Source organism: Marmota monax, unplaced genomic scaffold, assembly GCF_021218885.2.
Source record: "Marmota monax isolate L192 unplaced genomic scaffold, Marmota_monax_Labrador192_F-V1.1 WCK01_AAM20220418_F8-fsc00001, whole genome shotgun sequence".
In the NCBI taxonomy this organism is placed as follows: Eukaryota; Metazoa; Chordata; class Mammalia; order Rodentia; family Sciuridae; genus Marmota; species Marmota monax.
Window position 1 is genome coordinate 11,534,395 of NW_026693777.1, and position 24,215 is coordinate 11,558,609.

The 24,215-nt window shown below is 36.6% G+C and overlaps 1 protein-coding gene across 3 annotated transcripts in view; it reads right to left on the minus strand.

The window, feature by feature from the left end:
- Positions 1 to 24,215, minus strand: part of Mdga2 (MAM domain containing glycosylphosphatidylinositol anchor 2) — a 790,036-nt gene that overhangs the window by 269,078 nt on the left and 496,743 nt on the right. For all 3 annotated transcript variants that reach the window (XR_009228346.1, XR_009228345.1, XM_046461748.2), the window contains exon 4: positions 22,179 to 22,375. Coding sequence is in view for 1 of the 3 variants with exons in the window: in XM_046461748.2 (XP_046317704.1) it covers positions 22,179 to 22,375 (197 nt within the window). In the remaining 2 variants the exon portion in view is untranslated. The remainder of the gene's footprint in view (positions 1 to 22,178; positions 22,376 to 24,215) is intronic.

A 24,215-nucleotide genomic window follows, 5' to 3' on the forward strand; every position in this document is an offset into this window, starting at 1 on the left:
ATTAATATTCTATTAAGAAGGAGTGGAACATTTAGTAATTTGATACATAAAGGCACCACTGTTCATTTGCAATAAAGCTTAGCCAGACAGGAGCATACAGTCTTCCAAATGTGTCAAATGAATCCACACTGCAATATACATGCCATTGTAAATGTGATCTTTTCAATTCACTGTCAAAATTTGCTTTTAATTCAGTCACACCTCAGCATTTTCCTCAGTAGAATAAACAATAAACATTTATTTTTCACATTGTGAAATATTCACTATGATTAAATTAATTGGAATACACATCACCTCATATAATTACTGTTTCTTTTCACTTCTAAAAAATATAAAATCTCATTGCATTGTCTCCCTGATAAAGTACAAAAGAATGGTTTGTAATTGCAGATTTTTCCTATACACAAAAATATAAATGTATCCCACACAAATAAATATACACAAGACTGTTCTTAGAATACATTTAAGACATGTTCTTTTGTGTTATAGAACTCTTTTACATTAAATATATAAAATTCTTAGGAAAAAAAATGTGCTTAGTTTCATTGAAAGAAAATGTTATCCTATAACCAGGTTACTCAGACATTTTGAATGAGGTCATACATCTCCTCCCTCTGTGATACTGAACTACTGAAGATTCCTTTGTTTTTCCTACTCTCAGAACTTAAGTAGGTATTCCCTGGGATTCTATTTGTTACACAGTTAACCTCACTTTATGAAATCTCCCTAGGTGACAAATTATTTTTTGCTAATGAATTTCTACTGCAAGCCTCATTCTCGTGCCCTTTCCAAAGGCTGTATCCTTAATACAGAATTCTCCCTTAAGTTTCAGATATATATTTGTCTCTTACTACCAAAATTTTTGAACCAGCATTTCCATTTGATGCTTCTGTGACACCCAAACTCAACATTTCCCACATTAAATTTCAAATTTATTCCTCTAGACCACTCTTCCTTCTTTAATAACTGGACTCTTAGACTGGATTATAATTTCCTATTAATATATTCATTATCTTTCTCTCATCTAGATTCTTTTATTGACCTTTAAACATGTTTAATCTGAATAATTCTTTTAAATTTTAATCATAATGCTTTAAACTCTAATATTCAGTTAAAATGTTTCCTTATTGTGCTTATTATAGTTTAAGTACAATAAACTGCACTTCATCCAGGATTTTTGCAAATGTTTATTGAAGGTTAATTGACACGAACTGTGTGTATTTAAGGTATATAGCTTGATGTTTTGATATACTTACACACTATGAATAATTATCACAGTCAAGGTAATTAACATACCCATCATTTCACATTGCTACTGTTTTATTTCCCTATTTTAAAATATGAAAACCGATCATATCAATGTCATTTACCTGCTAGATCACATGAATGACTTGATATTGTTCTTCCAAATAAAGTCTATAGCTATTAACTCGACTGTCAAACCCTAAGTGATCTGCATTTTCCTTGCATTTCATTTTCTTAGTGTCTAATGTACATGCACACTTCTAGGGTCCTCGTTCTGCATACCATTTACTTCTATGTCTAATGAATTCCATCAAGTTCTTGCTAAGTTACAAAAGTAAGTCTTCCCTCACTTTTTGATACAGGAGAAATCTGTTGATGAATTTTATTTCTATCTCTTTGTAATGGTCTCAGTTATTTGGGCAATGGATTTATCCTCTGCTAGACTCCTCCTTTTTTTCAGTAACTACCTAGAGAGTAGGGATTATGTATGCTTTCTCCCACTGTTGTATTTTCAGTACCACACACACGAGTTAGCATATAAAAGATTATTTTAAGTCAATGTGTGTTTTTTTTTTAATTGAAAGTACTCTAATTACCCTTTACCATCCTGGACTTTTCTTAGTGCATATTATTTCTGCAGAATTTCCTACCAAGTTGGCACCTGTTATGAGTTGAATAGATGTTAAATAAATGAAATATAATCAGAGATTAAACACAGTTAGGGAAAAATATAATGACTATATTAAATAATCAATAGAAATTTGTGTATATAATAAAAATAATATTATTTTAGTAACAGATTATAGAGATTACACTTTACTTTGGCAAGAAAATTTTCACAGATAATACAAAATAAGAATCAGGTGCAAATTGAATCATACCACAAGAAATAAAACTTAAATGTAAATCAACAGAACTATAAATGACATACAGATATAGATAGTAATAAAATACTATACTATATATGCAATTAAATATTTACATATAATTATATGCATAATTACTCCTTCGAATTCTTAAAAGAACAACCTTTAATATTTCTGGAAATTTTATTATATGTAGTTCAAACTCTAGAAGCAATCATACAGTCGTAATGATTCTCAAATACATACAATAAACATTATCATTTAGATGTATAATTAAATATACAGTCACTAAACTCAACATAGAGTTAATTATACTCCATAGTACAACTTGTTTCTGTTTTCACTGACAAATTATTTCTTAATTTATATTTTATGGATATCACTTTTCCAACACTCCATTATAACTGAACTTAGTAATGCCATTGACTATGTTCTTTTTCAAAGTTCAATAAATCTTTTTTTAATGCTTCCAAATTTCTCTACTTGTGCTTAACATTTTAGATTATCTTTTCTAGTATAACAACCCTTCATATATAGGCAGTTATGATCACAATAATTTATTCATGACTTGGTTGATTTCCATTTCACTATTTATTATACACATTTAAGTCTTCAATCTTGTGCGAACACACTCCTCATAGAATCCAATCCATTATCATATTATCAATTAATACCTATATATAGATAAATGAAAAATCTCTGCTGAAAAAGAAAAATACCATACTTAGAAAAATCACCTAGAGTATTGTAATTAACAATTCTCGATTTTTCTAATATTTCCTGTCCTTTTATATGCAATAGTTGCTAGTGTTTGTTCTCTCTTAGTTTATTTTATTTCTTTTTATTTTTCATTCTTGATCTCTAAAGTAAATCTATTCATTTTTTTAATTCCCTTTGGTGATTTTTTAAAAGCTATTCATTGACATCTATTTTTCCACCAATACACTGTCTTCTCCAAAAATCCAGACACATCATACTTTGGCAACAAAAAATAAATGGAATTTGTTTCATATATATATATATATATATATATATATATATATATATATATATATACACACATATATATTTCTTTATTTCCCCTCCTGGATTTTCCTTTGACCTCTCTGTGCATGACTTCACCGTTTTCTACCTTACTCTGACCCACACTCTCATCTCACATTCTCTGATAACTCTCTGATGAGTATTTTCAAAATCATATAAACTTAGTGAGTTTATTATCCTATTCCATTGCTGACCCTGCCACCTCCCATCAGTTTTTTCTTTGGATGTTGTTACATTTATAACGGCAACCACCATAGTTCCCCGCCACCCATTCAGACTCACAATTTATGTTATCATTCACTCTTTGGTGTCTCTCCTTCCCCATATGCAATAACAACAGTGCTTTTTGACTCATTCTTCAATTTTCTTTCACAAATGACTTTTCCTTTCCACTCTCACAGGCATGGTACATGCTTCAGCCCATCATTAACTATTGATTTAACAAATATTGATTGGGTATATATGTTCTGGCTAAAGTAATATGCTGCTTACTATGGAAAACCATAGTTCTTCTTTACTCTAATCATTAGGTACTCTACAACCAGACTAGTTTTCGTATAGCAAAGAAAGTCAGTTGCTATCACAGCTTAATGAACAGCCAGAAGCTTATTTAAAATTTACTGAAACAAGGAAAGGAGTGACCTGGTCTAAAGTTTTGTTTCTTCATCTTCATACTATTAAGAGAGATATGATCTCTAAAAATTCATCAAGTTGTATACTTACCTTTCATGTACTTTTCTATATGCATATTACTTTCTGATTAAAATGTTTATATAAAATTAATGATAATCTCACTTCATTGAACAGCTCATCAATGTCCATAACCTGTGTCAAGTACACGTTGCTGCAAATACTAGCACTGCCATGAAAAAGACATGGATCATTTATGTTTGAAACAATAAATATTTAAGCAAATAATTCATATAATCTTAAAATGTATTAAGTGGTATCAGACAAATCAAACAAGGTGATAAAGATGGAAATATAATCAGGTAGGAAATTCTGAGATGTTATCTCTAAGGAGGTCATATTTGAGTTGAAACAAGAAGGATCCCTTCAAATTTAACCTTCTCTTTTTTATAACTATTCTAAACCTGATTTTCAGCCTTATCATGATTGTTTAATCCACCAAACAACAAGTACCCCTTCAGTCATTTTGAATGTTGCCTGATAGCCATTATTTCAAAAAAGACTTTTCAACCCAAAAGTTGTTACCTCTGAGTCTGGTCCTCCTACATGTTTTTCTTTATTTTCTGAATTAATATTTTTGTCTATTTATGTCAGTAGTATTTGAGTATGTGTGTATATGTTTTCTGGCATTTACATTGCATATTTATATTGATTTTGCCTTTTCCATTTTATGGGGCAATTCCTTTTAAATTCTAGTCCCTGCCACTTGTGCTGTATTTCACATGTTGTCAAATCAGTAAAGACTACTGGTTAGAAGAGAACAGAGCCAATAACTTGTCTTGCACGTTTTTCAGTAAATAGTTTTGAACTATTTTGAGTCTAATAGTAATAACAGGAATACAAAAGTAACATTAAAGAAAGCTACAAGATGGATTTATGAACCTGAGGCATGGATCATCCATAGAAAAACTAAACTACCACTATGGACAAGAGAATACAAATGGAAAGCAATCTCCAGAAAAATATATAAAATAATCAAGTATATCTGATCCAATAGAAATGGAAGTTTGTTCATTAAAATTCAGAGGTCACTTTTGCAATAGATGTATCTTTGAAATATTGTGTATACTTGAGTCTTTGTGATGAGGAATAATTTTGGCCATTAGATCATCCAAAAAGAAAGAAAATAAATTGGTAAGAATATTGAGAATTTAAGGCTTAAAATGAGAATTAATGCTACCATTTGAGATGATTTCCAGTCCTCATGACCAACAATTATGCCCCAATAAAGTACAGTGATTTGCACATGTATATCTTGTTAATTATTATTTAGAACAGAGCAGCAAAGTGGGCATATGAGAACGGAACTCAAGAGAGATACCATAATAGTGGACTCCAGGTCCACTATTTCTCAATGGTTCTGCTATTATCATGGAATTAAAAAGCTGTTTTGAATGAATTTATATGATTACTTTTGTAGTCAAAAGGTTCCATATCAAAAGGCATGGACCTACAAAAGCCATGTGAAGTAGTCTCCAAGTGAGATTATCCATGTCAAGAGGGACTGAAAAAATATAAATTATTACAGGCAGAATTATGAAAGAATTTGAACCTTATCATGTAATTCACCACATTCAGGAAATAACGAAAATTATTTTTTTAAATATGTATAATGTATAACAGAGAATACAAATGTATGTGCATGTCAATCTGTCCATCCATATTCTATCAAATGGAAGGTCTGTATATACACATATACATACATATATATGTATTAGATATATATGTATGTATATATGTATATAGAATGTAAACTTTACCAATTATACCTGCTTTATCACACGTTAATATTATTTTGTTGATCGTATAAAGTTGATATTCTGGGATCCAACATGGCGGCGAGAGGGGAGGCAGCGCTTTCAGTACCTCCTCAACAACGGGGTCAGAGAGACGCATGGATACGCTTAGATTCGACCTGCTGAGAAACTCCTAGCAAAATTCCACTAAAGAGAGACCGGCCGGGAATTGGAAGGATTTTTGGAGGTGACAGTCTGCGCTAGACGAGTGAATCTCTGCCACGCAGGGCAGAGGTCCAGACCCACCAGCCGCTGCCCGCGGGACTCTGCGACTGTCGGCTGCCTGCATGCGGCCCCCGCGTCAGGGCGGATAGCCTCCGAGGTGCAGCGCAGCAGGAGCGGTGCAGGGACTCTAGGAAGAGGTCTCTCGCCAAGCCTTCATGAAATAGCAAACCGGGAGCTGAAACCAACCAGAGACAGACCAGTCCCACCCCTCCCTTCGGACACTCCGGCAAGGAGCCTGGGGCCCGCCATAGCAGAGTGGTGACATCACCAGAGTTCCTTCCCAGCGGAATCCACATTAGCAGGTGTGTGACTCCCACCCCCTCCAGATACAAGCAGCCAGGAAACCACCAGGAGCATGTCTGTAGGGAAGCAGAGGGGATTCCAGATCCCCACCTCCCCTTAACACCAGCGGCGACACCCAAGATCTTAGCCACCAGTTTCTGGGGGCGTGCCCACCAAAGGGGTCCGGAAAAATTAAACTGTTGGTTCCCAGATCACCCCACCACAGCACTGCGGCTTAATTGAATGACAGAGAGGGTGTTCATCTTTCGGGATATAGGACACGCAGTGCAGCTGCAAGTGTAATCAGATCCTTGGGGAACCGCCTCTGGTGAACAGGACCTGGCTGGCTGGCTGGGAGGAGGAACAGGGGGAGGGGCCGGATAAGTGAAAGGGCTCTGGACTAACAGGATTGAGAGACTCCCAGGAGCCACCATACAGGGATTTCTGTCAGCACATAGAGGGCAGAAGCTCGGCTCAGAGGGCACAGCTCCGCCTATTGGAAGAGAAGAAAATGGGATTCAGCCATAAAACAGGGGATGCCAGCATGGCAGAGATCTGATGTCATCGGAGAGCGGCCGAGGAGAAAACTTCATCGGTGCCAGCGGCGACGGAAACAGTTGGTCCCCTGGTAGGGAGGGTGAGTCACAGATACCCGAGTCTCTCTCACTTTGTCGTCAAGCCAGAGGGGAGGAGCGGGGCCGCCGCCCGCGCGCGCAGGGTAGGCAGACCTGCGACCAACCTGCAGATCAGGCCCAGAGGTCTGCAGGCGTGGTAGGAGGGGCAGGGCAGAGACACCGCCCGCGCCGGCAAGGTAAGCAGACCTGCGACAGACCGGTGGATCAGGCCCAGCGGCCTGCCAGCGTGGTACACACTTCACCCCAACTGGAGTAGGGGCAGAGAAGAGCCTTCGCCCACGCCCAGATCAGGCCCAGCGGCCCGCCTGTGTGGTGGTCAAGTGACCCCAATTGGAGTGGGGGCGGAGCGGAACTGACACCCGTGCCCGCAAGGTGGGCAGACCTGCGACCAACCTGCAGATCAGGCCTAGCGGTCCCCGGGCGTGGTAGGAGGGGCAGGGCAGAGCCTTCGCCCCCACCTGCAAGGTAGGCAGACCTGCGACAGAACAGCGGATCAGGCCCAGGGTTCCGCAGGCGTGGTAGACACCTCACTCCAATTGGAGGAGGGGCAGAGCAGAGCCCCCGCCCGCACCTGCAAGGGAGACTTTTCAACTATACAAGAGCAATATAAATATATAGGGGGGGAAAAATTTCAAAAACACAACAGTTTCACCAAGAAGAAAGAAACGCAAGCAGTATGAAAAGACAAGGAAAGAAAGGACTACAAGCAATGCAGGTCAGCTCAACTTTAGAAGAGGTAACAGCTGCAGCAGATGGAATGTCAGATAAAGAATTCAGGATATATATGCTTCAGATGATCTGGAGTATCAAGGAAGAAATTAGACAGCAAAATCAGACAATGAAAGATCACTTCGACAAGGAATTACACAAACAAATCCAGGAAGCAAAGGATCAACTATACAGGGAGATAGAGGTTATAAAAAACAAAAAAACAGAAATCCTAGAAATGCAGGAAGCAATAAACCAACTTAAAAACTCAATTGAGAGTACTACCAGCAGAATAGAACACTTAGAAGATAGAACATCAGACAATGAAGACAAAAAAAAAAGTGTTTCAACTTGAAAAGAACATAGACAGCTCAGCAAGACTGTTAAGAAACCATGAGCAGAACATCCAAGAAATATGGGATAACATTAAGAGACCAAACTTAAGAGTCATTGGGATACAGGAAGGTATAGAACACCATACCAAAGGAATGAGCAATTTATTCAATGAAATAAAATGAGAAAACTTCCCAGACTTGAAGAATGAGACAGAATCCCAAATTCTAGAAGCCTACAGGACGCCGAATGTGCAAAATTATAAGAGATCCACACCTAGACACATTATAATGAAGATGCCCAACATACAGAATAAGGAGAGAATTTTAAAAGCTACAAGAGAAAGGAAGCAGATTACATTTAGGGGCAAGCCAATCAGGATAACAGCTGATCTTTCAACACAGACTCTGAAAGGTAGAAAATCCTGGAATAACATATTTCAAACACTGAAAGAAAATGGGTTCCAACCAAGAATTGGGTATCCAGCGAAATTAAGCTTCAGGATGGAAGATGAAATTAAAACCTTCCATGACAAACAAAAGTTAAAAGAATATGCAGCTAGAAAACCATCTCTTCAAAACATCCTCGGCAAAACATTACAGGAAGAGGAAATGGAAAATAACAATGAAAACCAACAGTGGGAGGTAGGACAGTAAACGGGGAAAATAATCAAAGAGGAAAACAAACCATGTTTAGTAACATAAATAAACAAATATGGCTGGAACAACAACCCATATCTCAATAATAACCCTAAATGTTAATGGCTTAAACTCACCAATTAAGAGACACAGGCTAGTAGAATGGATCTCAAAACAAGACCCAACAATATGCTGCCTACAGGAGACGCATTTGATAGGAAAAGACATACATAGGCTGAAGGTGAAAGGTTGGGAAAAATCATATCACTCATATGGAATTCGGAAACAAGCAGGAGTGTCCATACTCATATCAAATAAAATAGATTTCAAGCCAAAGTTAATCAAAAGGGATAAAGAGGGACACTACATACTGCTTAAGGGAACCATACACCAACAAGACATAACAATCATAAATATATATGCCCCAAACAATGGTGTAGCTATGTTCATCAAACAAACTCTTCTCAAGTTCAAGAGTCTAATAGACCACCATACAATAATCATGGGAGACTTCAACATACCTCTCTGGCCACTGGACAGATCTTCCAAACAAAAGTTGAATAAGGAAACTATAGAACTCAACAACACAATTAATAACCTAGACTTAATTGACATATATAGAATATACCACCCAACATCAAGCAGTTACACTTTTTTCTCAGCAGCACATGGATCCTTCTCAAAAACAGATCATATATTATGTCACAGGGCAACTCTTAGACAATATAAAGGAGTAGAGATAATACCATGCATCCTATCTGATCATAATGGAATGAGACTGAAAATCAACGATAAAAGAAGGAAGGAAAAAGCATACATCACTTGGAGAATGAACAATAGGTTACTGAATGATCAATGGGTTATAGAAGACATAAAGGAGGAAATTAAAAAATTCTTAGAGATTAATGAAAACACAGACACAACATATCGGAATCTGTGGGACACATTGAAAGCAGTTCTAAGAGGAAAATTCATTGCTTGGAGTTCATTCCTTAAAAAAAGAAAAAACCAACAAATAAATGATCTCATGCTTCATCTCAAAATCCTAGAAAAAGAAGAGCAAAACAACAGCAAAAGAAGTAGAAGGCAAGAAATAATTAAAATCAGAGCTGAAATTAATGAAATCGAAACAAAAGAAACAATTGAAAAAATTGACAAAACTAAAAGTTGGTTCTTTGAAAAAATAAACAAAATCGACAGACCCTTAGCCATGCTAGCGAAGAGAAGAAGAGAGAGAACTCAAATTACTAGCATACGGGATGAAAAAGGCAATATCAAAACAGACACTTCAGAAATACAGAAGATAATCAAAAATTATTTTGAATCCTTATACTCCAATAAATTAGAAGATAGTGAAGGCGTAGATAGATTTCTTAAGTCATATGATCTGCCCAGATTGAGTCAGGAGGATATAGACAACCTAAAGAGACCAATATCAATTGAGGAAATAGAAGAAACCATAAAAAGACTACCAACTAAGAAAAGCCCAGGACCGGATGGGTATACAGCAGAATTTTACAAAACCTTTAAAGAGGAACTAATACCAATACTTTTCAAGATACTTCAGGAAATAGAAAAAGAGGGAGAACTTCCAAATTCATTCTACGAGGCCAACATCACCCTGATACCTAAACCAGACAAAGACACTTCAGAGAAAGAAAACTACAGACCAATATCTCTAATGAACCTAGATGCAAAAATCCTCAATAAAATTCTGGCGAATCGGATACAAAAACATATCAAAAAAATTGTGCACCATGATCAAGTAGGATTCATCCCTGGGATGCAAGGCTGGTTCAATATACGGAAATCAATAAATGTTATTCACCACATCAATAGACTTAAAAATAAGAACCATATGATCATCTCGATAGATGCGGAAAAAGCATTCGACAAAGTACAGCATCCCTTTATGTTCAAAACTCTAGAAAAACTAGGGATAACAGGAACATACCTCAATATTGTAAAAGCAATCTATGCTAAGCCTCAGGCTAGCATCATTCTGAATGGAGAAAAATTGAAGGCATTCCCTCTAAAATCTGGAACAAGACAGGGATGCCCTCTCTCACCACTTCTGTTCAACATAGTTCTCGAAACACTGGCCACAGCAATTAGACAGACGAAAGAAATTAAAGGCATAAAAATAGGAAAAGAAGAACTTAAATTATCACTATTTGCAGATGATATGATTCTATACCTAGCAGACACAAAAGGTTCTACAAAGAAACTATTAGAGCTAATAAATGAATTCAGCAAAGTGGCAGGATATAAAATCAACACGCATAAATCAAAGGCATTCCTGTATATCAGCGACAAATCCTCTGAAATGGAAATGAGGAAAACTACTCCATTCACAATATCTTCAAAAAAAAATAAAATATTTGGGAACCTAACAAAAGAGGTGAAAGACTTATACAATGAAAACTACAGAACCCTAAAGAGAGAAATAGAAGAAGATCTTAGAAGATGGAAAAATATACCCTGTTCATGGATAGGCAGAACTAACATCATCAAAATGGCGATATTACCAAAAGTTCTCTATAGGTTTAATGCAATGCCAATCAAAATCCCAACGGCATTTCTTGTAGAAATAGAGAAAGCAATCATGAAATTCATATGGAAAAATAAAAGACCTAGAATAGCAAAAACAATGCTAAGCAGGAAGTGTGAATCAGGCGGTATAGCGATACCAGACTTCAAACTATACTACAGAGCAATAGTAACAAAAACAGCATGGTACTGGTACCAAAACAGGAGGGTGGACCAATGGTACAGAATAGAGGACACAGAAACCAATCCACAAAACTACAACTACCTTATATTTGATAAAGGGGCTAAAAGCATGCAATGGAGGAAGGATAGCATCTTCAACAAATGGTGCTGGGAAAACTGGAAATCCATATGCAACAAAATGAAACTGAATCCCTTTCTCTCGCCATGCACAAAAGTGAATTCAAAATGGATCAAGGAGCTTGATATCAAATCAGAGACACGCCGTCTGATAGAAGAAAAAGTTGGCTACGATCTACATACTGTGGGGTCGGGCTCCAAATTCCTCAATAGGACACCCATAGCACAAAAGTTAATAACTAGAATCAACAAATGGGACTTACTCAAACTAAAAAGTTTTTTCTCAGCTAAAGAAACAATAAGAGAGGTAAATATGGAGCCTACATCATGGGAACAAATCTTTACTCCTCACACTTCAGATAGAGCCCTAATATCCAGAGTATACAAAGAACACAAAAAATTAGACAATAAGATAACAAACAACCCAATCAACAAATGGGCCAAGGACCTGAACAGACACTTCTCAGAGGAGGACATACAATCAATCAACAAGTACATGAAAAAATGCTCACCATCTCTAGCAGTCAGAGAAATGCAAATCAAAACCACCCTAAGATACCATCTCACTCCAGTAAGATTGGCAGCCATTATGAAGTAAGGCGAGGATGTGGGGAAAAGGGTACACTTGTACATTGCTGGTGGGTGTTGAGAGCCACAGCCTGAGGGGCCCCAGCAAACTTCCAGCTGCCAGCAAACTTCCAGCTGCCGGCTGATGATTGGCTCACAGCAGCCCCAGCAACATCTAGCTGATTGGCTCCTCGGCCCCAGCAACATCTAGCTGATTGGCTCCTCTGCGGTGATGCTCATTGGACTGTTTCCCTGCCCTTTCAGACCACGGAGCTGCTCATTGGGGGACTTTTTTGGCTCCGCCCACGTGACCCAGCCAATCGGCCTCAAGAGCAGGAGGATTGTGGGAGGTGGAGAGAAGCTGGGGGGGGGAGAGAGAGGCTTGTGGAAAGCCGGTGGTGGCAGTTGAGGCTCTGAGGGTTTTTCCTGAGAGACTATTTTGTTTGTCGTGTGTGGTTCTAAAAATAAAGTTAGTTACTTTTGACAAGTGGCTCCTGATTGTGCCCAGCCAGACTGCGGCATTTGGTGGCTCGCACGGGGAGCGACTGAGGGTAAGTGAACTGCTCACCCCTGAGGGCAGGGCGAGAGGATGGGTAGCCATTTTAAGATTCTTCTTTTGTTATTTTGTTTCACTTTTGTTTTAAGTTGCCTGTCCCTGGAGATGTGTAAGATGGAAGAAAAACCGCTCACATCTGAGGAACAGATAGGGAGAAAGGACGGATGGACATTTCAGGAGGCTATTATAATGATTTTGTGTTGTTCCAATTTTGTTTCATTCAGTTTCAGTTTTGTTAGGCGTTATCTTGTTGGGTTGTATTATAGTAGAAATACGGGATCAGAAATTAGTAAAAAACAAACTGAAAGAGTGTTAAGTAAATTGTTAGAGGAAGGAGGCATCTCAGTAAAATCAAGAACAATCAGGGCATATGTTGATACAATATAAAAATGTAGCCCATGGCTTTTTAAGGAGGAGTTGTTAAATATATCACAATGGAACCATCATGGTGAAGATTTAAAAAGAATAGAAAAGAAAAGCCCAGGGACTCTGCCAGTTGGCACATTGCCATTGTGGACATTCATATCTTGTTTGCTTAGTCCAAAGCCTTCAGTTCAGACAATGGTAGAGGAAGAAGAAGACATAATGATTCAAGTAAAAGAGAAGGTCTCTCAAGTTAGTCAGACAGAGGAAAAGATTCAAGTAAAAGAGAAGGCCTCTCAAGCTAGTCAGACAGAGAAAGAAAGTGTAAAACAGAAAAAGCCATCAGGGGGAAAGTTACAACAGGAGACTGCTACTAACACCTTTCTATCACCAGAGGACGTAAGTGTCCAACTAACAAAGCCACCTCCATATGCTGGGAGGTGGTCCCCAACCCCCGCAGTTGATAGTTGGGATCCTGAGACAAGATCTCAAATATTAACATGCCCTGTATTTGAGGCAGGAGGGCAGCGATTTTACCAAGTTTTAAATTTCAAAACAGTGAAGCAGCTAAAAGAGGCTGTAACAACCTATGGTCCTCAAGCACCCTTCACTGTAAGCATGGTCGAATCCATTAACAACTTGAACATGACGCCAGCAGATTGGGCTAATATGTGTAAAGCTGTGCTAAATGGAGGACAATACCTGTTATGGAAGGTTGCCAATGAGGAATTTTGCAAGGAGACGGCTAGGCGAAATGCAGCAGCTGGTTATCCTCAGAGAAATCTAGATATGTTGTTAGGAAAGGGACCTTATGAGGATCAGCAGCAATAAATTGCATATGATCCTGGAGTATATGCACAAATTGCTGCAGATGCAATTAAGGCATGGAAGACTTTACAAGGACATGGAGGTTTACAAGGTCAATTATCTAAGGTAATACAAGGAGCTAATGAACCTTATGCTGAATTTGTAGATAGGCTTATTCAAACAGCTACCAGAGTTTTGGGGAATACAGAACAAGCAATGCCATTACTAAAACACCTGGCTTATGAGCAAGCGAATCGTTGGTGCAGAGATATCATTAGACCATGGAAACATGAAGATTTAAACACATATATTAAATTATGTAGAGACATTAATGAACAAGAGCAAGTCGTGGCAGCTGCAGTAAAACAGGCTTTAGATGCCAGAGACATTAATGAACAAGGGCAAATTGTGGCAGCTGCAGTAAAACAGGCTTTAGATGCCAGGCCACGAACATGCTACAATTGTGAACAAACAGGACATTTTAAAAGGAATTGCCCCATTGGAGGAGGGTTTAACAAAACTAGGTATCAAAGGAGTAGAATACCAGGTATTTGCCCACGATGCCGTAGAGGGAGACATTGGGCTAATGAATGCCGTTCTCAAACCACCATAGAGGGTACTCCATTATCAAAAAACGAACAAGGACCAGGTGTTTATCCACGATATCGTGGAGAAAGGCATCGGGCTCCGTTGCCAAAAAATGGACAGGGGGGGCCCAATGCTCCGGGGCCCAAAACCACAAATATATGGAGCACTGGAGGAACCCAGCAACCCCATCAGGGTAGTGCCCAGGACACATTGTCCATCAGATCCCTCATCAGACAAACCAGAGGGAGCGCAGGGTTGGACATCTGCGCCTCCGCCAGAGCAGTACTAACTCCAGAGATGGGAGTTCAAATCATTCCCACAGGGGTGAAAGGACCTCTTCCCAAAGGAACAGTAGGCTTATTATTGGGACGCAGCTCTTCTACTCTAAAAGGACTTATGATAAGTCCTGGGGTAATTGATCCCGATTATGAAGGTGAAATAAAAATTATAGCCAGTTCTCCAAAGGGTATATCAGTAATTTCACCAGGAGATAGAATAGCACAGTTACTAATAATACCCAGCCTACATGATAAATTTTCCAGTCGTACTGTAGAAAGAGGTTCCAAGGGATTAGGCTCCACAGGTGTAGATTGGGCTATTCCAGAGAGATTAACCAAGGTCCTGACCCAGTGATTGTCTGGAGTCGGGGGTCTGTTTATGTGTTTCCACAGGGAGAACAGCAGCCGATTTGGATTCCAGAAAGATTAACTAAAGCGATTTCTACAGACCAAAAAGAAGATGATTTGGCTCAAATCCATAACAACTGATATCCAAAATTCCAGCTTGGCTATTCTTACATCTGCAACAGAACCAGGATGCTTTTTTCAATATCTATTTTATTATTGCCCTTTGCCATATCATGAAGTTCTATTTTGTTTTTTGAGCTCATACAGACCTAGGTTAATGTTTTGCTGATCAGTTCTATTTTTTGACTATAGAGTTTTTAAACATGGCAATGGAGATTTCACCTGTAAAAAGTTATAAGGCCTTTACTATAATGTTATGTGTTGTATGTATTATATTATGTGTGCACACTTGTGTTTTGTGTTATATGTTTGAATGTACGTATGTCCATATATCATATATGATGAGCGCTCATGATAAAATGGATCCAAATATTTTTTTTTCACGTGATTTATATGGTTTAATTTAAATTGGGTAAACAACTGTTGAGGATTGTTTTAATATGTAAACAAAAAAGAAGGTTAACAGATCTGTTTGTTTACTTTCACCTTTCCTTTTCATTATATTTAATAATTCTCTTAAAGATAATGTAAATTGTTAAGAAAATTGTTTTCTTTTAGTGCCTTCTGTAATGTTACATAATTTTTTCTTTAGCCATTATTGCCAGAATTCCTATCTTCATCCCAGTGCCGGTGAAGACAATGTAAATTGTTAAGAAAATTGTTTTCTTTTAGTCTCTTCTGGAATGTTACATAATTTTTTCTTTAGCCATTATTGCCAGAATTCCTATCTTCATCCCAGTGCTGGTGAAGTCAAAGATAAAACCAATCTACAGCTTCTACAATAGCCATCACTGAACTGCTTGCAGAACTTGCCTGGACACATTGTGAGCTCACCTGTATGCATTGTGAACTATCTGTTGGTGCAGCGACTTATGGTAGTGTTGGGGTATTTTTGCTGATGATGTCACCGGTGGTACAATTTTTCAAAGGAGCCCTCAATTGGCTTAATGTCATGGCATTTTGCATCCTCCTCTACTAGTGATGGTCTAAAATTTGGGGGCCAACAGAGGTGAGGCAAAGAACCTCACCCCCCCACAGGTGCAAAGGCCTATCCACAAGTATGGCTGTATGCTGGACCGGTAGTCAGTGACGGGTATGATCCAATTGCAGTGGTACCAACCTAAGACAGGAGGCTGACGCCTAGAGGTCAGTTCATCCGATGACGGGTAAGGACCATATGTTGAATTGGACTGCCTAACAGGCACGGTCCCTAAGCCACATGCTTGTTGTTTAAACAGAGAGGGGGAGATGTTGAGAGCCACAGCCTGAGGGGCCCCAGCAAACTTCCAGCTGCCAGCAAACTTCCAGCTGCCGGCTGATGATTGGCTCACAGCAGCCCCAGCAACATCTAGCTGATTGGCTCCTCGGCCCCAGCAACATCTAGCTGATTGGCTCCTCTGCGGTGATGCTCATTGGACTGTTTCCCTGCCCTTTCAGACCACGGAGCTGCTCATTGGGGGACTTTTTTGGCTCCGCCCACGTGACCCAGCCAATCGGCCTCAAGAGCAGGAGGATTGTGGGAGGTGGAGAGAAGCTGGGGGGGGAGAGAGAGGCTTGTGGAAAGCCGGTGGTGGCAGTTGAGGCTCTGAGGGTTTTTCCTGAGAGACTATTTTGTTTGTCGTGTGTGGTTCTAAAAATAAAGTTAGTTACTTTTGACAAGTGGCTCCTGATTGTGCCCAGCCAGACTGCGGCAGGTGGGACTGCAAATTGGTGCAGCCAATTTGGAAAGCAATATGGAGATTTCTTGGAAAGCTGGGAATGGAGCTACCATTTGACCCAGCTATTCCCCTTCTTGGTCTATTCCATACAGACCTAAAAAGAGCATGCTACAGGGACACTGCTACATCGATGTTCATAGCAGCTCAATTCACAATAGCAAGACTGTGGAACCAACCCAGATACCCTTCAATAGACGAATGGATTAAAAAAATGTGGCATTTATACACAATGGAGTATTACTCTGCATTAAAAAATGACAAAATCATAGAATTTGCAGGGAAATGGATGGCACTAGAGCAGATTATGCTAAGTGCAGCTAGCCAATCCCTAAAAAACAAATGCCAAATGTCTTCTTTGATATAAGGAGAGTAACTAAGAACAGAGTAGGGACGAAGAGCATGAGAAGAAGATTAACATTAAACAGAGATGAGAGGTGGGAGGGAAAGGGAGAGAAAAGGGAAATTGCATGGAAATGGAAGGAGACCCTCAGGGTTATACAAAAGAACATACAAGAGGAAATGAGGGGAAAGGAAAAAATAATACAAGGGGGAGAAATGAAGGTCAGTAGAGGGGGTAGAGAGAGAAGAGGGGTGGGGAGGGGAGGGGAGGGGGGATAGTAGAGGATAGGAAAGGTAGCAGAACATGACAGTCACTAGTATGGCAATATGTAAATCAATGGATGTGTAATTGATGTGATTCTGCAATCTGTATATGGGCTAAAAATGGGAGTTCATAACCCACTTGAAGCAAAGTGTGAAAGATGATATATCAAGAACTATGTAATGTTTTGAACAACCAACAATAAAAAAAAAAGAAAAATGAGAAATTATATCCTATCTATGTATGCTATATCAAAGTGCATAAATGCATTCTACTGTCATGTATAACTAATTAAAACAAATTTTAAAAAAATTTAAAGCAGTAGACAATTTATCCATCTAAAAATGACTTGCCAGTTAATTATGGTAAATCCAGTAAGTGGAATGCTATTCAGATAAAAATGTTTTAAAAATAATTACTGAGATGGTAATTGTGATAGCTAATTTTATGTGTCAGCTTGGTCAAGCTATGGAGCCTCTGTTTGGTCACACACTCATCTAGATACTGCTGTGAAGGCATCTCAGATGTGCCTTCTAAGTCCCACTTCAGTGGCCAGATGTAACTATGACCGCCAATTTTCTCTCCCTACTCCCCAGAGCTGAATTGCCTCCTTGTTGCTCCACCAAAAGTTTAGAGGTTTATTTACCAGAGAATATAAAACAGAGAGTATCTTATTTGAGGTTAAAAGGTAAAGTTTAAGTTTGGTACACTATATGGAAAACAGGAGAAGTAAGTCAACTTTGAACACTGAATTCTGAGACCTACCATCTCCCTCACTGCTTCCAGAACATTAGCATCTATCTTCACCATCCAGAAAAGCCAAAGAAGTGTCTTCTTTGGAGAGTCCCACTAACCGAAGAGGAGAAAAACTAAAGCCTTCTGATATTACAGGCTCCCCAACTATCTAACCAGAGCACCCTGTAAGGAAATTAATGATCAATGAGCTTTATTTAACTTTTTACTTCCCCACTATCAACCAGACAATCAAGAATTCCATCTGGGGATATCCTCAAAAATAAAAAATAGAAACAAACAACAGTAAAAAAATGTGAGGAAATGAAGAAAATTCAGGGAGAAATTTTTTAATACGTATATCTTCAGACAGATAAAAGACAATACAACACCCATGAAACAAGAACAGAATACTATAAAAAATAACTACTTCAAGAATACACAAAAACATGACAAGAGAGCCTACAGAATAGAAGAAAATCTTTGCAACCTGCACCTCAGATGGAGCATTAATCTCCAGGATATACAAAGAACTGAAAAAACTTAACACACACACACACACACAAAAGCTTAACACCAAAAAAAAAAACACAAATAACCCAATAAATAAATGGGCAAAGGAACAGAACAGACACTTCACAGAAGAAGAAGAAATACGATTGGTCAGCAAATATTTGAAAACTGTTCAATATCTCTTGCTATAGAGAATGTAAATTAAAACTACAGTGAGATTTCATCTCACTCCAGTCAAAATGACAATTAGCAAGAATACAACTAATAATAAATGTTGGCCAGGATGTGGGGGAAAAGTTACACTCATATATTTCCGGTGGGACTGCAAATTGGTGCAGCCATCTGGAAAGCAGTATGGAGATTCCTCAGAAAACTTGGAATGGAACCACCATTTGACGCAGCTATCCTACTCCTTGGTTTATACTTAAAGGACTTAAAATCAGCATACTACAGTGACACAGTCACATCAATGTTTACAGCAGCTCAATTCACAGTAGCTAAACTATGGAACCAACCTAGGTGCCCTTCAACAGATGAATAGATAAAAAAAAAAATATATGGTATGTACACACAATGGAATATTACTCAGCCATAAATAAAAATGAAATTATGGCATTTTCCAGTAAATGGATGGAACTGAAAACTATCATATTAAGTGAAATAAGCCAATCCCCAAAATCCAAAGGTTGAATGTTCTCTCTGATATGCAATGAGTGTTTAAAAGTAGAAGTTTATTGAATTAGACAAAGGGGAATAAAGGGAAGGGAGGGGAGATGGGAATAAGAAAGTAGAATGAATCAAAAATTACTTTCCTATATTCATATATGAATACAAGACTAGTGTAACTCCATACCATATACAGCCATAAAAATGGGAAGTTATACTCTATGTATGTAAAATATGTCAAAATACATTCTATTGTCACATATAATTTAAAAGAACAAATAAAATTTTTTAAACAATACAAAAAAAAATAAAAAAAAATTAAAAAAAATAAAGTTGATATTCTGTTATGTTGGAAATCTTTGTGAATATGAATTTCCATGATTTTTTAAAAGAAATTTTGAGTTGATTATTGTGTAATCATATAATTAGTCTAATTAGTCTAATTATATCTAATTATGTAATTGATGTAAATATGTTCAGTCATGTAATTAGCTGGTATAATTACAATACACAAGAAGATGTTATGAACATCTTCACAAAAGTTATAAAAAATGGAAAATGAATATGTGATTTATAAATTTAAGTATGTTTATTGAACAATTACAAAATAATTTGTAGCAAGTATATTTAAACTTTTAAAACTATACTTTAAATAAAATAAATAAAAGGTACACTATATATTAGTGACCATACCAATGTTACCATTGCTATAGTTAAATATTATCCATTACCTTAAGCAATAATTCCATGCTACTTTTAAAATAAATTATAATTTTAAAAATATCTATTTTAGTTATTTATAATTATGCTTAGATATTAGAAAACTATAAAGGCTTCCAGCTTACATTCATTTTTGTAACTTAATTTATTTTATAAACTTGTACATAAATAGCAATATGTGCTTGCCTATGTCTCTCAGTATTAAGTGAATAGAGAGGTATGAAAAGCATAATTATTTCTTTTAGACTTATTATGATTTCATATCAGCCTCAGGAACACAAACCAATTTCATTCTGGAAACATTATCTATAAAAAGTTATAAACAAGATTTTGTCACTCAATAGGATTGTAAAATAAATATACAATCCAAATTGATATAGTTATTAACCAAGTATGAATGGGAATGTAAGATAGAGATATCTCATTGTCTTAGAAGCTCTTTTTATTAAAAATAAGACATTATTATTGAATAGCATTATTATTGAAAATCTAATATCCTTCTAAGAAATTTAATTTTCTAACATTAAAAGAATAAGCAGCCATGTGATCCATCTGAATTCTTAGGCAATTTTGTCCCAATATGCCCTCCTAGCTTCAAAGCACACTGTTCTCAGCATGTACCAATTATTGTTCCTGCAACCACAGTCATTTTTCACATAGGTGAGCTCTCGGAGTCATTGTCTTCCTTCTGTATTGCCTGCAGATGTTAATAATTCCTAGGAAATGCTCGTTATCACAGAATTGTGTTACCCCTATTTTGACAAAAGTTTTTGTTTCATATAATAGTCACTCTTTTACTTTATATATTAATAAAGTTAGTAAAGGAGGAGCCTTGTGTAGAACACCTCTTTATTTCAAGCAAAGTTTTTTTATTTTGTCCATTTCAGATATTTTAACTGGATATTATTTACATTACAAAGTGATGGAATACATAGGCTACAGACCCATGAAGATAAATTATTATTGAAGTCCTCTGCTATAGTTTGAATGTCCACTCCAAAACTGATGTTGAATTCTAACTGATACTGTGCCATTTTGGAGAAATAGGAACTTTAAGAGGTTATTACGCAGTGGGGGCTTGGTCCCCATAAATGAACTAATGATGTTATCTCGGGAGTAGTTTCTTGTAGAATTTGCTTTGTTATAAAAATGACCTTTCTTTCATCCTCTCTGGCATGTTAGCACACAGGAAAAAGGCTCTCATCAGATATTGGCATCTTGATATTGGACTTTCCAGTCTCCAAGACTGTGAAAAATAAATATATTTTCTTTACAAATTAGCCAATCCGGGGGCTGGGGTTGTGGCTCAGCAGTAGAGTGCACATCTAGCATATATGAGGTCCTGGGTTCAATTCTCAGCACCACATATAAATAAAATAAAATAATGGTGTTGTGTCTACCTACAAATTAGTCCATCATATTCTGTTGTAGCAGCAGAAATGAACTAAGACATGTTCTAATACAAACAAGTTAACATGGAAAGTTTTTAAATTATAAGGTATTTATGGCAGTTGATGGGAAAAAATAGTTCGATAAATATATAACACCTAAGTATAAAATATATACAAACATAAAAAACTAGCATAATAAGCAAAAATAAGCATAAAATGATTTATATCTTGTTATGAATAACAAAGTCATCTTAGGAGGGAAAAATAATTAAGACACACACACACATATATATATATATATATATATATATATATATATAGTATTTTATACTCTATTCACTCTATGTAAATTTGATTCACGTTCTCTTAAATAAGTTTTAATGACTTACTAGATAGTCATTTTTAATATAATTAAGGCTCTATTCCTAAACTAAATCAAAAACAAAATGAACAAAGAAATCAAATACAGATTTCTCCTAAAACCAAAGCCAAATATATTTTAAATAGATTCTTTAATTCTTTGAAAAGTTTACCATTGCTAATTGGGAAATCAAAATGTCTTATTTGAAGAAATATTTTCCATAAGAGCCAAATTAATCAGCAATATTTATAATTATGTATTTTATAATGAAGCCTAGGTAATACTATGGGTAAAGAGTTATATGTTACAATATAGTAAGTTAAAAAATTGTTTTCAAAAGTTGACCTTTTAAATATAGTTACTGTATATAATGCAAGTTGTACTCATATTTCTGTCCTATGGTCTTTCAAATACATTGGTTTTTCAAAGGAATATACTTGGAAAAACTGTTCTTTGAATAGGTATAAGATTGCATGCTGCCTGAATTAAGAAAGGCTCCTAGTACAGTGTGTAGAAATACTGTATCTTAATTCTTACCTGGGTAAAGAAGGGTTCATAAATTTCAACTCCTTTGTCAGATCCTTGTAGTAACACCTCCTGGCCTCGTCTCCAGCTATACCGAACAGGTGGATTAGAATTGGCAACACACCGGAGGAACACAGTTCTCTCATAGTAAAACTGTTCCTTAGCTTCTCCTATACTTTGATGAACAGTTACTACTGGGTCATCCAAATCTAGAATAAAATAAAAACAACCAAGTGATAATGTGATGAATCGCATGGCTTTTAAATCACTGCACATTTATGACTTAACCAGATGCATATTCTTAATTGATATTACTTATCAGTAGGTTCATGTTTTTTCATTGATCTAATTACACTCATTTACAAAGAAATTTCCAATGAATAGAAGTAAAAAAAAAATGTGACAGTAATTTTAATCAGAGCAGTACAAATGAGACAGTACAAATGACCTTATATATTTCCTACACTTTGCTGATAGCCATGTGTATTAGAACTCCAAGAGAGAGATCAAAATTCAGAACTCTAGTATTTAAGAGTTTAGAAAAAATAATGAACCAGAGGAACTAATAGTAACAGAAGAATCAATATCATGCAGTCCAATTGACTCTTTTTAAAAATTTTCTTCTTTAAATAATTATTAATAACACATTAAAATCAAAACAATGTTTATAAATTATTATAATCTTTATACAATAAAACATTTAATTGTTAAATTGTGCCTTCATTTAATTCATTGCTAATTTGAAATGTACTAAAATATACTACTATTAAACGGAATTAATATTTCTACCACTGAATATTAGAAAGAAATATGTATCATTTTACATGTTTTATAAAGGACTATACACCATGGGGTTTGCCACTTTCTGGGAGTGGCCAATTTGTAAATATCTTGGGATTTGGTGATTCATAAGGTTATTGTCTCAACTACTCTTCCCTACCATTGTAGTATGAAGTAGCCAAGGACAGTAGGTAAATCGATGAAGGATGAAAGTCCCTCCTGAGTTACACTAACACTTTAACACAGGCACTCTGGTGGCAATTGCCTAATGGGTCATAGTTTTTCAGTTCTTAATATAGAACTTAAAATAATAAATGTAATACATATCATATTACTATAGCTACTGTTATTTTTTAAACCTTTTATCCTGGGTTGTTTTTCCTTATGATAAGAAATTAAGAAATGCACCATCAATCTATGACAGATAATGCGAACACTTGCTATCAAATATCACCTTCACCCAGGTTTTTTTCAAATTTATCTTTATCATTATGAAAGAACATTTAACTTTTATGATTTTAAATTTACTTTTAAATAAAATGAAAATAATAATAGCACCATATTATTGAGGCATTTGAAGGATTACATGGGATAGCTCATAAAGCCCTGAACTCATAGTGAATAATAATAACAGCTTTTACTATTAATAATACTATTATTTAATTGCTCTGGCCAGTGTTTCGAGAACTATATTGAATAGAAGTGGTGATAGAGGGCATCCCTGTCTTGTTCCATATTTTAGGGGGAATGCCTTCAATTTTTCTCCATTGAGAATGATGCTAGCCTGAGGCTTAGCATAGATAGCTTTTACTATGTCGAGGTAAGTTCCTGTTATTCCTAGTTTTTCTAATGTTTTGAACATAAAGGGATGCTGTACTTTGTCAAATGCTTTTTCTGCGTCTATTGAGATGATCATATGGTTCTTATCTTGAAGTCTATTGATGTGGTGAATAACATTTATTGATTTCCGTATATTGAACCATCATTGCATCCCAGGGATGAATCCTACTTGATCATGGTGCACAATTTTTTTGATGTGCCTTTGTATCCGATTCGCCAGAATTTTATTGAGGATTTTTGCATCTAGGTTCATCAGATATATTGGTCTGTAGTTTTCTTTCTTTGAGGTGTCTTTGTCTGGTTTTGGAATCAGGGTGATGTTGGCCTCATAGAATGAATTTGGCAGAGCTCCCTCTTTTTCTATTTCCTGAAATAGCTTGAAAAGTATTGGTATTAATTCTTCCTTAAAGGTTTTGTAAAACTCCGCTG